Source organism: Sapajus apella, unplaced genomic scaffold (assembly GCF_009761245.1).
Source record: "Sapajus apella isolate SASKATOON/1434 unplaced genomic scaffold, GSC_monkey_1.0 scaffold44, whole genome shotgun sequence".
Classification (NCBI taxonomy): domain Eukaryota; kingdom Metazoa; phylum Chordata; class Mammalia; order Primates; family Cebidae; genus Sapajus; species Sapajus apella.
The window spans coordinates 2928162-2940835 of NW_022436984.1; the positions used below are offsets into that span (position 1 = coordinate 2928162).

General features: G+C 50.1%; 1 protein-coding gene across 1 annotated transcript in view; it reads right to left on the bottom strand.

The window, feature by feature from the left end:
- ALK (ALK receptor tyrosine kinase) overlaps positions 1 to 12674 on the bottom strand; it is a 756557-nt gene that overhangs the window by 57667 nt on the left and 686216 nt on the right. Inside the window, exon 13 of the mRNA XM_032239194.1 lies at positions 3735 to 3885. Within this exon, the coding sequence (XP_032095085.1) occupies positions 3735 to 3885 (151 nt within the window). The remainder of the gene's footprint in view (positions 1 to 3734; positions 3886 to 12674) is intronic.

Here is a 12674-nt window from a genome sequence, read left to right on the forward strand (position 1 = left end):
TATAACCTATGTCATGATCTTAATGCAGTGAGCAGAACTGTGGCTACCTGTAAATATAAGCTGGAACTGGGGAGGAGATTCCACCTTGCACTTATTTAGAAAAGCACAGCGGCAAGGGGCTTATCACAACCATCTGTCTTCTCAAATTTCCACTCTTGGGTGTGAATTAAAGAAACAACTTGAAGAATGGTCTTAGCAATCACAAAGATGTACCCTTCAGCAATTACAAGAAGGTTTTACCCGAACACTGCGTTATTTGGGTTAGAGATACACATTTGGGTGATGGCCACTATACTTACTCTTTTTTGTATCTGTTTGCTAGACATCTGCAGGTGGCTTTGTGCTCCCACCCGACACATCTATGATCAGAGAAGAATGACAGAAGCTTACCTTGCATTGGATGATCAGCATGCTCTAAGAATTAAAGAAGGGGGAGATTTAGGGGGCACATGGCAACATAATTAAGCAACATAGTGTTCGAGGTCAGGGTATGGAAAAATACTGAGAGACTGTGTATGTTATTTGCACATGGGAATGAAACTCCTGGACCCTGAAAACAGGACAGGGAGTGTAGTGTGTGGTGTGATAAGGAACGCTGAAAACAGCCTCCTGAGAATGCAGTTTGAGTATGTACAAGGTCACAAGTGCCTCAACAACATACCTCAAATGATCCTCTAGTGGATGTTTGTAGTTAATACAAGCCCTTTCAATAAATACTTGGTGGATGGATGCTGGGGTGGACTCTCTCAGAAGAGCTACCCCCTGGCCCCGCTCAGCTGGAGCTGAGCACTTCGTTCTTGGCGTTCACTGCAAGCTATAAGCTCTGCAGCAGCCAGAGTGAGCCTTTTAATACACATACTGCATACGTCACCATTTACTTCAAAACCCTCCTATGGCTCCCACATTAGAGTGGCCTGATCCGGCCCAATTACCTCTGCCTCATCTCTTACCTACCCTTCCTTTTGCCCCCTCTGCTCCAGCCTGAGTGTTCTTTGAGCATTGATGAACCTCTGGGACATGGCCTTTGCTGGGGCCATTGTTTCCTCAGATATTTGCCCCTCCCTCTCATCAAATGTAAGGTCTTTGAGAGCAAAGATCTTTCTTTTGTTCACTAAATATATCCCAAGTTCCTGGAACAGAGATGGTACAAAATAGGCACTCAATAAATATTTGTTAAATACATTTCAATGAACTGAGAGCTGTCTGGATTGTGGGCTGGCTCTTCACAATATTTGCCTTGCAGGGGATGGTAATGGTGGGATTTAATATTTGGAACCGACTTGGCTGCCTAGGGGACATTTGGAAATGTCTGGAGGCTTTTGCAATTGTCATCACTGGAGGTTTTTACTGGCATCAAGTGAGTGGAGGATGGGGATGCTGCTAAACATCCTGAAATACACAGGACAGACCCCTGCCCCCAGCCACACAGAATTACCTGCTCCAAAATGCCAATAGTGCTGCTGTTGAGAAAGCCTGATTTAGACTCATGCTACCAGGCGAGGTTTGGAAGGAACTAGAGAAGCAAAGGCTGAGGGCTGTGTGTGTTTGCCTGTGTGTTTGCATGTTGTGGCGGGGATGGGGGAGGGGGGAGGGTTGTGGGGAGGAGGATTGCAGCAGCTGGAGCCCATTTTCAGCACAAGAACTCCAGTGTGGCCAGGTACACAGAAGGGCAACTACCCCGCATAGATGTGCAGTTGACCTGCAAATCTGCCACATACGGCATTTTAATTCTTTTTTTAAAATTTTTATTTGTTTATTTTTTTGAGACAGAGTCTTGCTCTGTCACCCAGGCTGGAATGCAGTGGTGCAATCTTGGCTCACTGCAACCTCTGTCTCCTGTGTTCAAGTGATTCTTCTGCCTCAGCCTCCCGAGTAGCTGGGACTACAGGTGTGCGCCACCACACCTGGCTAATTTTTGTATTTCTAGCATATACAGGGTTTCACTGTGTTGGCCAGGCTGGTCTCAAACTTCTGACTTCAAGTGATCTGCCCACTTTGGCCTCCCAATGTGCTGGGATTACAGGCGTGAGCCACCATGCCTGACCTTTTTTCTTTTCTTCCTTTCTACCTTCCTTCCTTTCTTTCTCTTTCTTCTTTCTTTCTTTTTCTTTCTTTCTTTCTTTCTCTTTCTTTCTTTCTTTGTCTTTCTCTCTTTCTTTCTTTCTTTTCTTTCTTCTTTCTCTCTCTTTCCTTCTTTCTTTTCTTTCTTTCTTTCTTTTTTTCTTTTCTTTTCTTTCCTTTTTTGAGACAGGGTCTCACTCTGTTGCCTAGGTTGGAGTCATGATCATGGATCTCTGCAGCCTTGACCTCCTGGATTTAGGTGATCCTCCTGCCTCAGCCTAAGTATCTGGAAACGCAGGTGCCACAATGCCCAGCTATTTTTTCTTAAATTATTTTTTGTAGAGATAGGGTCTCGCCTAGACACCATTTTTTTCTGTCTAGGGAGAACTGGAGAGGGAAGTAATGCCCAAAAACAGCCATTTCTCCCTTTTCTAAATGCCTCCTCAGGCGTGGAGGTGTGAAGCCATAGAGACCAGTTCCTTTCCCCACATGTCCCCGCTATGCCTTGCCCGACCTGCAGAGGGAGCTGCCCTCTGTCTCTGGCCGAGAATCGCCTCCTCCCACCTGCTTGGGAACCCCCTGTGCATCCACAAAGTTTGAGAGCTAGTAGGTTGATTAATAAAAGTGATAAAGTGCAGCAACACCAAGGAGCAAGTAGATTTTAATTGAATTTTTTTTTTAAAAAGACAAAGTCCTATGAAAAGACATAACTGATTACAGTCCAATCAAATGAAAGTCCCTTGCAGAAGATAATGCAATCTTTCTGCTTAGATGAAAGAATTACATTAGCACTCAATAAATTCGTGTGAAAATTACAGCAGTCTGTAATTTAACGGCTTAATGTATTATATTAGGTTGGAAAGTCCTGATTATAGTTGCTAAATAAAAGTTGGAGTTGAGACATTTTTCATGCAAAGGTTGCACTTGCTAAGCTTACTCCTGTCGCTTCACCTTATCCCTGATGGGGCAGAAGGGAAAAGCTGAACTTTACTTTTCATGCTTCCTCGGCTCCCAGCCCAGGACCTGGCTCTTAGAAGCCCTAAATTTATTTTGTGGAAGTAAACTGCTTTCTCGGTAGCCCCTCTTCGCACATCTCTCTGCCAAGGATGCTCTCAAATAAGTTTCTGGAGAAGGAGTCCGGGGTCCAGGGTGCTAGAACATAGCTGCCTGTCTTGGCCCCTTCCCTGGGGCAAAATCTGTGCTTCTGGTGAAGGAGGCTGGGGCCTGGCCCAACCAGGAAATTCGCCCTGCAGGGTGCTGAGTTCTTGCCAGGATGGCCAGCCCTGCCAGGTCCTGCCTCCCCCCAGCACAGGCAAGAGGTGAACAACTTAACTGGGTGTGGTGGCATGTGCCTATAGTCCCAGCCAATGGGGAGGCTGAGGCAGGAGAATTGCTTGAACCTAGGAGGCGGAGGTTGCAGAGAGCTGAGATCACACCATTGCACTCCAGCCTGGGTGACAGAGCAAGACTCTATCTCAAAAAAAAAAAAAAAAAAAAAGAGGTGAACAACTAGGGTGCTGGGAGTTTGCACAGCTGGTGTTTAATTACTCTTTGGTATCTCTTACTCCTGGTATGTGAACTTCCAGGGGAGGGTGTTGAGTGCTGGTGCCCCCAGGAGGCCTCCCCGGGGCCTGGGAGAATGCAGACCAAAAGCATCCGCTCTGGGTACTTACACTGGGGCAGGCGTCCTCCCCCTGCTGCCCAACCAGGATGTACAGCGTGTCGTCCTTCTCCAGGTTGAAGATGCCCAGCACAGACACGCCGTGGGACCGCATCATGGTGTTCTTCCCGCCCTTCCCGCCAGCAGCTCCGTAGCCCGAGATGCTGCAACAGGACAAAGAACGTTGGCTCCCGCAGTTGCATGAAGACTGTCCCCCTTCCTGCCAACCCAGCAGCTTCCAGTGGGCTGAGCACATCACTGTCCGTGGTCTGAGGGTTCTCCCCCATATCAGTCCCTGCAGAAAGGGATTCCTCTTCCCGCCTTCAGGAGAGGACAGTCAAGTTTAGAGAGGGGCAGAGAGTTGCCTCAGTCACAGAACCAGGAAGGTGAAAGACTAGTAAAGGGTACGAGAGAGAAAGACAGGAAAAGGGTGGGGAGGAGGAAGGGAAGAAAGGAGAGAGGGAGGGGAGAGAGAGGGAAATAGAGAGAGAGAGAGAGGAGAATGTATGAGTGTGGCGTATTGGGATGATGGCTTTCTGAATACCTAGATTTCCTCATTATGGTTTTCTCTGCTTGTCCCAGATTAAAGGACTCGTGTGACCTTTGACACGTAACTTAACTTCCCTATTACTCATCTATACCACGGGGATAATAAGCGAACTTGCCTCCTAGCCTACATGTATTATGAGGATTTAAGACATTAAGACTTGTGGTCTTAGAATTGTGGCTGACATGTAACAAGCACTCAATAAGTATTAATTAATTATTATTGTTGTTAATGATGGTAGTAGCCGTAATTGACTTGGTACAAAGTTGTAAAGTCTCCCCATGGGGTCTGGAAACAAGGAGGAGAACAGTGTGGATGAGCCAGCTGTCTACTCCCATCCCAGCAGTAACTCCTTCTGGAGCAATATGTGTGCAGACAACAAACAACCCATCATGATGAAAATAAAAACAGAGCGAGGGGATGGGAGATGATTTCTGCTGCCTCTTACGTTGCTGCAATGAAGTCAAGCAAGGATGGCGAAAAAAAGAACTCTCTTCTGAACCATATCAGAAGAGCAGCATGTCTTGAAGACCAGCAAACAAATGGGTCCCCAGAGACCAGCTGCTAGGGTAAAGGACTCAGGAGACTTTCACATCCGTGTGTGCTCAGATCCAAGTCTTTTATGAAAATCCAGGGAGAGATGCAAGGCAGTTTTGCCCATGTGCACACTCAGTAGCTCCTTTATCTACAGTTCCAGGAAATGTCCCTTGTTCCCAGCGTGTGAGGGGCCTCCGGGAGCTCTCCCAAGGCAGAACCCATGGCTCTTCTGCAGAGGCTGTTCGCTAACATGGCAGGCAAGGAACTGAGGTCTCCGTGAAATGCAAATGGAGGATCTTGTGCCCATTGCCCTGGTGAGTGCCTGGGCATTGACGGGAGTTTATTGAATGTTGGGAGGGGTTTGAGGCTTTGTGGACGTGAGACAGCTTCGGGCTCATAAAGAGCTCACAGATAAACTGGGGAGATGATCTTCATGATGAAAAGAGAAGTCTCACCATAGGGTGGCTACATTGAGAAGGCAAAGTGCCTCCTCATGTATAAACAGCAGATGTTATTAATCTCATTTGACAAATGAGGAAACTGAGGCTCAGAGGGACTAAGGAACTCAACTGAGGCCACATAGCCAGTCCATGGCAGGCTGTGGTCCAAACTCTCACACATCCTCTCTTACAGGCCATTTCCTCCCCAGTGCGCTGCTGGGATCCACAAAGAGAGGGGCCTGAGAAGCTATTTGCCCCCCTCCTAATTCCCAGACCCTCAGCCAAACACTCCCTCCTGGTCCATTAGAAATGGATAAGGTGATAACAGTAATTAAAAGGCTGAGAAAAAGGAAGGCTTATTGGTGACAGGTAAGAGGAAGCAGGATTATTTCGCTCAGTGAATGGAAACCTGGGTGGGGGATGGTGTGGTGGCTACCCGTGGTCTAGGGACAGCAGTGTGGATGGGCCCTAACTCTGTCCTGCTCGCTGCCCCAAGTTTCTGGGGCTTGATCAGGCTGCATAAAAAAGTCATCTCAGTCAGGTGTGGTGTCTCACGCTTGTAATCCCAGCACTTTGGGAGGCTGAGATGGGCAGATCACCTGAGGTTGGGAGTTTGAGACCAGCCTGACCAACATGGAGAAACCCTGTCTCTACTAAAAATACAAGATTAGCTGGGCGTGGTGGCACATGCCTGTAATCCCAGCTACTCAGGAGGCTGAGGCAGGAGAATTGCTTGAACCCGGCAGGTGGAGGTTGTGGTGAGCCAAGATCACACCACCGCACTCCAGCCTGGGCAACAAGAGTGAAATTCCGTCTTAAAAAAAAAAAAAAAAGTCATCTGCACCTGAAGATGTGGTTTGCTTGGAAAACGTCTGCCCAAGATGAAGTCCTCATCCTACCACCCCTGCTGTGGTTGAGAGGTAAGCTTCACCCTGCCCATTCCTTTTGGCATCATTTGCAGAGTCATTTGCATCAACCATATATTATGAATCATTTTGAACTCTTTCATATGTTTAAATTTAGCCAAATTCTTCTATTTTAGACGTTGTTTGTTCCTGACTCCTTTTACTCTAAGTCTTTTTGCTATTTTTCCTGCCCCCTCCGCCTAAAACCACATCTGAGTGCCAGCCCCATCTATGTCTTGACCTAGTTCTTGATGGTGAGGTGGGATGGAAAGAGCCCTGGGCTCTGAGTCATCTGCTTGTCCTCTTTCTTCTGGCTGTGTGACCTGAGGCAACAAGGTCAATGTCTCAGAGCCTCAACTTCACTACTGAGGAAGAAAATGAAGACATGAACCCTTGCTCTCACGGGCACACAAAGCGAGTTTGAGAAGACTGCAAATCCTTGCAAAGCCCAGGGCGAAGAGCCTGGGCTGGGGTCAAAGCTCCAGATTCCAAAGTGCACAGTAGAGCTTGGTGAGCAGGTGTCCATGGCTGGGGGTACTTTCCTGGGCGGTGGCCTCAGCCCCACATTTCCAACCCAGATGAGAGGCTGGCTTAAAGTCAGGGGGAGCAGTCAGCTGCCTGAAGTAATTGCAGGGGTCCTGGAAGGAGCAGCTCCCTCATCAGCCCCCTGAAGTCTGAAATTCCACCACTAGAGCTTCACTCCTTTGGAAGCTTCTAGTTGCTACTACAAGGCTGATTGCCTTCGGAGTGGGATGTGCCACAGTTAGAAAAGCAAGGGCTCGAATGCAGACAGACCTGGATCCAAATCCCAGCTCTGCCACTCAGGGCAAGGGGTAGGTTGAGCCCAGAGAGGTGACTCCCTCCCAGGGAGGACCTTGCGCTCGATCCATCCTGAGAGGAAGCACCTCCAAAGCCCAAGGTGCTTTGCTTACTTCTCTCTGGTCCTGGCCCTATGAGTGTTACTCACTAGCTGTGTGACCTTGGGTAGGTTATTTACCCTCTCTGAGCCCAGTTTCCTCATCTATCAATATAATACCTACCTTGGAAGGCTGTTGTGAGAATTAAATGAGATGATGCTTATAAGGGACCTACTTCAGTGCCCAGAGGGTAGCCAGTGAGTGACAAATTGCAGCTCCTGTCCTCATGTGCCCCCCTTCCCCCAGTGGGTGAGCCTGTCCACTCCTTTTCTGGGGGTGACTTCTGGGAGGCAGAAGGGGACCAAGTGGGTGAACCAGGGCACGGCCAAGGGGGCTTGGGGTCAAGGCTGTTCAGTTTAATCCAGGACACACCTTTGTGTAAAGCACAGGACAGCCTTAGCACTTCTGAAGACCCCCACACCCTGTGAATCGCGTTTCACAAACCCATGCTACGATAGTAGCCTCAGCCTGCCTCTCCGAAGTTTCTCCCCTTCCCTTGTAAACAATTTATTCTCGATGGTTGAGGAACAACAAGAAATAAATATACCTGCCACTCAAGTGGGGAAAATGACTCACAGTGATTCCAATTTACTGGAAATTACAAGATACCGTTCTCAATGAGCTGATGCTGTAATTTTTTTTGTTTTTCCTCATCTAAATCCATGTCCCCTGGTCAGAATAGATGTTTATTGGGTTTGTGTTTTGTATTATTGACTGTAAGCCATTGTTACCTGATGTAATTGAGTTGTGAATCTTTTTTAAATAAAGAATTAGCAGCAAATCAAAGTGGCTGCCTGCTGGATCCTGAAATAAGAGCACAGCTGGTGTGTAGCACATTGGCAGGGTCCACACTCACATGGGGGGATCTTGGGGGAGACAGCGGACCCACACTCAGAAAAACAGAAGTGTCCCATTCCTCTCCTGCACACCCTCCGGAGGAGAGGTACAGCAGCACCTTGCTTTGGCTCTGCCTTTAACTCCCTGTGGGTTCCTGGGCAAGTCCCTTTTGCCCCTGTTTCTCAGTTTCCTCATCTCTCATCTGTGAAATCAGGATGGTAAGCTCTCTCCTGCCCACCCTGCAGGGTTATTGTGAAGACACATGACACGTGTGAGTGTGGATGGAGCTTGGTCAGTGGGAGATTTCTCATCAGGTATATAGTTGTGTTATCCAAACAGGGGTCAGGATTGAAGGGCCCAATTGTGGAGGCAGGTGCTCCTCAGTGGGGCCGGCCCAGGTTCCACTCCTGTTGTGTCAATGAGCAAGGCTCATGGTCTGTTTCTTCCCTCAGCACCTTCCTGGCCACTGCAGCCCTCCCTAAGTACTCGAAACACCTGAGCTTGCAGGAACCTCAGTGACCTCTCTCTATAACCCCTCCCTCTGCAGATGGAGCCTCTGGAGAGGAGGGAAGACATCTTTCTATGTCACATGGTGCATTGGTGGTGGAGGTTGGACTCAAACTTAATTCTGCCTGCAGCCCATTCATCTTTGTCTAATTCCCCCATCTCTGACATTCCCTGATCTGTGCCCTTTATGGCAATGGCTATCCATACAATTACTTTGGCAATTACTCATGCCTGTGACATCTCTCCTAGTATTGTCTAGAACTTGATTGTCACTGTGGACTGTTATTAAACTTTTCTGTCCTGTGGTCTTTCTAGAGACTGTGAGGCTCCAGAGTCTCAGTCCTTTCTATCAGTCTAGTCAGTGCCTGGCACACAGTAGGGCTCCATGGCTCAGTGCCTGGCATACAATAGGGGCTCCATGGCTCAGTGCCCTGCACACAGTAGTAGGGGCTCCATGGCTTGGCCCCCTGCACACAGTAGGGGCTCCACAGCTTGGTCCCCTACACACATTAGGGGATCCATGGCTCGGTGCCCTGCACACAGTAGGGGCCCATGGCTCGGTGCTCTGCACACAGTTGGGGCTTCATGGCTCAGTGCCCTGCACACAGTAGGTGCTCTATGGCTCAGTGCCCTGCACACAGTAGGTGCTCTATGGCTCAGTGCCCTGTACACAGTAGGGCTTCATGGCTCAGTGCCCTGCACACAGTAGGTGCTCTGTGGTTCAGTGTCCTGCACACAGTAGGGCTCAATGGCTCAGTGCCCTGCATACAATAGGTGCTCTATGGCTCAGTGCCCTATACACAGTTGGGGTTGTATGGCTCAGTGTCCTGCACACAGTAGGGCTTCATGGCTGTTTGTGGAGTGAGTTGAATGATGGTGTTGTCTGGCTGCACATACTGCTCCCTGGAGCCAGGTGAGGAAATGAGTGTCACTGGCAGAGACCATCGGGAATGGCTGTGGCCCATATCAGCTGGCTCCAGCTGTGATGTGCGGCCTCTTGTCCATTGTGTGAAGAGCAGGTGAGCCATGCTCTACATCCCGGCTGGGAGCTGTGGGCTGTGCTTGACAAATAGTGTTATATTCGATCTGTTTGCATACGGTAGTGGGTGGGCAGGAGGTGAGGGCAGGACTGTGAGCTGAGAAGGATGCTCATCCTAGACAGGTAGGAAGGCAGGCGGGCTGGAGGGGAGAGATGGATGAAGGAGAGGGAAATTCAGGGAGAGAGAGGGGGCGGGCTGGGCTGGGTGCTGGCCTCCTCTGCCTGGGGCAGGCCTCCCTCGGGCTCTCACTGAGTCCCCAATAGTCCTTTCGAAGCTGGTCTGCGCCATCATCTGTCTCCATCTTATGACAACAGTGAGGATGCTGTCCCCTCCCCAGCACAAACCCCGTAATCCATGTTCTTCTCATGGCCCTGCAGTGGCCTCCCACCCTCCCAACCGCTCCACCCACCCATCCCCTAGACACCATGGTCACTCAGCACCATGGCCCGGAAGCCCCCTGATCAGGGCCCCTCTCGCTGCTGCCCTGGCCTTGCCTGTCCTCAGCCAAGCCCGTGGGAGCGTGGCTGCGCTCCTTGTCCTTGCTTCCGCAGCCCAAGCCAGAGTGTAGATGTCGTCCCGGTGTTGCCCCGATCCCACATTCACTCAGTCCTCAACTCAGGCTGATCCCGCCTTCCAAACACCTCTGGGCCCCTTCCCCAACCCTCCCCCACCCCTCTCCTCCCCTCCCCCCTACTCCTCTCCTCCCCTCCCCCCCCACCCCTCCGCCACCACCTGCTCCCACCCCTCCCTCCCTCCTCCCCCACACCTCCCTGGCCCCTCCTCCTTCATCTTTCCCTTGTCCTGGCTTTGTCCTTTTGACCCTGGCCTGGGTGATGGTGACTGCCTTCCATCTGCTCTCCCCACCTCTAGGCCATTTCTCTCATTTCCACCCCCATGCTGTCACCAGGGGGAGAGAGGCATGTGGGGGTGACGCTTCAGCCCGGGGACCTGGCCCTGCTGCCTCCAGCCTCGGCTCCCCCAAACCAGCTTTGCCTGACTTCTCATCAGCAGTACCGATGTCCTGTGCTGATCGCAGGCTCTGGCCACCAAGAAGGCCCACCCACTTCTTTGTAGAGAATGCCCTAAGCCTTCGAACTTAACCCAGGTGCCCATCTCCTGGCAGGAGTAATTTACGAACTCAGCTGAGTGCACAGCCTTTCCTCTGGCCTCCGCAGCAGCGCCTTATGCAAACTTCCACTGCAGCTCTCTCTACGCCCGCCCCACGGAGATGCCCGTGTGCATACCATCACCGCCCTTGGCAGCAGCGCCTCTAGGGCGGGGCTGGGTCTTAATCACCTTTGCACACTTGGTGTCAGGCACAGCATCCTAACGGGTGCTCAGTATGGTTCACTGAGATCTACAGAGCAGGGAAATGAAGTCCAGGAATCTGGACACACGCCTGCATCACCTCTCAGAGGAAGTGGTAAGTCCAGGGCAGGGAAAGCCGGGCATGGGAGGTGGAGGAGATGGGGGTTCCGGGGTTCACCCAAGCCCCCATGCCAGCCTGTGGTCTCCTCCTGCCTCCCCTCCTTCCTCTCCCTCTTTCTGGGCCTCTTCCTTTGTGGAGGAGGGCAAAGCTGTAGAGGGTGGGAGATGGGCCCAGATAAGTTACCAGCTAAGAGTGGGTGTGTTTCCAATGTGTACATCCTACAGGGGGCCCCAGGCGATGGTGGTCCCACCTTGGCATGAAGTCCGGGCTTGATTGCATTAGCTCCCTTCCCTTCACCTCTCCAGCAGTGGGCAGAGAAGTCAGCGAAGCTGTCCCACTGCCAGGCCTCGGTGGCAGCCGCGCCTCCAGGATGGTGGGTTCCCTAGGGTGCAGCTCCCACCTTTCTGTTTCCAAGCACCTTTTTCTTACGTCCTGTGGTGTGTCTTGTGTTTTTTCAACAGAGGAACTGCACTTATTAAATGGTAATAACTACTGTGGAGAAAAAGTCTTCCAGAGAAAAGGCACTGACTTCTCAGTCATATTCTGACTTGGGGACATTTTGAAGTGGTCTAAAAATGAAATCCTTAACTGCCTGCTTCTTGGATTACTAAGTTATGTGACCAATAGACTCAGGTCATCGAAGATCTGAGTCTCTTCCAAGGTCAAGGAGGAGGTGAGGGTCAGGAATATATGTTAGAACCTTTATTTGGTTAAAACACAAGTTTTCAAAAACAACAATGACTGGCTGGGCATGTTGGCTCACACCTGTAATCCCAGCACTTTGGGAGGCCAAGGTGGGTGGATCATTTGAGGTCAGGAGTTCAAGACCAGCCTGGTCAACACGGTGAAACCCCTTCTCTACTAAAAATACAAAAATTAGCTGGGTATGGTGGTGAGTGCCTATAATCCAGGTACTCGAGAGGCTGAGGCGGGAGAATCGCTTGGACCTGGGAGGCGGAGGTTGCAGTGAGCTGAGATCGCACCACTGCACTCCAGCCTGGGCGACAGAGTGAGACTCTGTCTCAAAAACAACAATGACAAAAACTCAACCCCAATGGCTTTTGGTTTTGGTTCTTCCATTTTGATATGGTCCTTAGGCCAGATCAAAATGTCTGCTTTAATAATCTGGACACTTCAAAATGGTCTGCTTCAACAGAAAAATGGCTCCTTCTGTATGCTTCTAATGAGGCAATCGCCAGACAGTCATGGGGCCTGGAGCTGGTCTCAGTCTCAATATTGCAAAGAGATGAGTGGAGACAGCTTTCTGATTTTGGCTGGGATTCTATCAATGCACCGTGGAAATACTGTGGCACTTCCTGCAGATCAGAAACCTGACTTGAATTAGATATGGCTGTGATTAATAATAAATGGGAAAATGAATTAATTATTATTTAATAAGCATAGTTCGTCTGGCAGTCCAAATTTTTCAGAACACAGGGCTCATCTAAGGAAGTCAGAGAAATGTCTTTGGAGACAGAAAATGTCAGAAACTCCTGTGTATGGGATCAGCACGTTCTTGGAAACACTGGCTGTGCCTGCTGCTGGATAGCAGCGCTGCTTCAGCTGAGTTCTCCACCCATGGGCCAGGGAGCACCCACCATGTGTAGGCATTGTGCCAGACACTATATAGCACCTTTATAACCCCTGCCTCTTACAGATGGGGAAACAGAGGCTCAACATTGACTGACCTGTGCGAGTTTGGAAGTGGGCCTCATTCACACTATCTCAGGGGAACACAGCCCAAGAGAATCCCCACACAAGGCATCTCCTGATGCTGTGTCCCCTTCTGTGGGG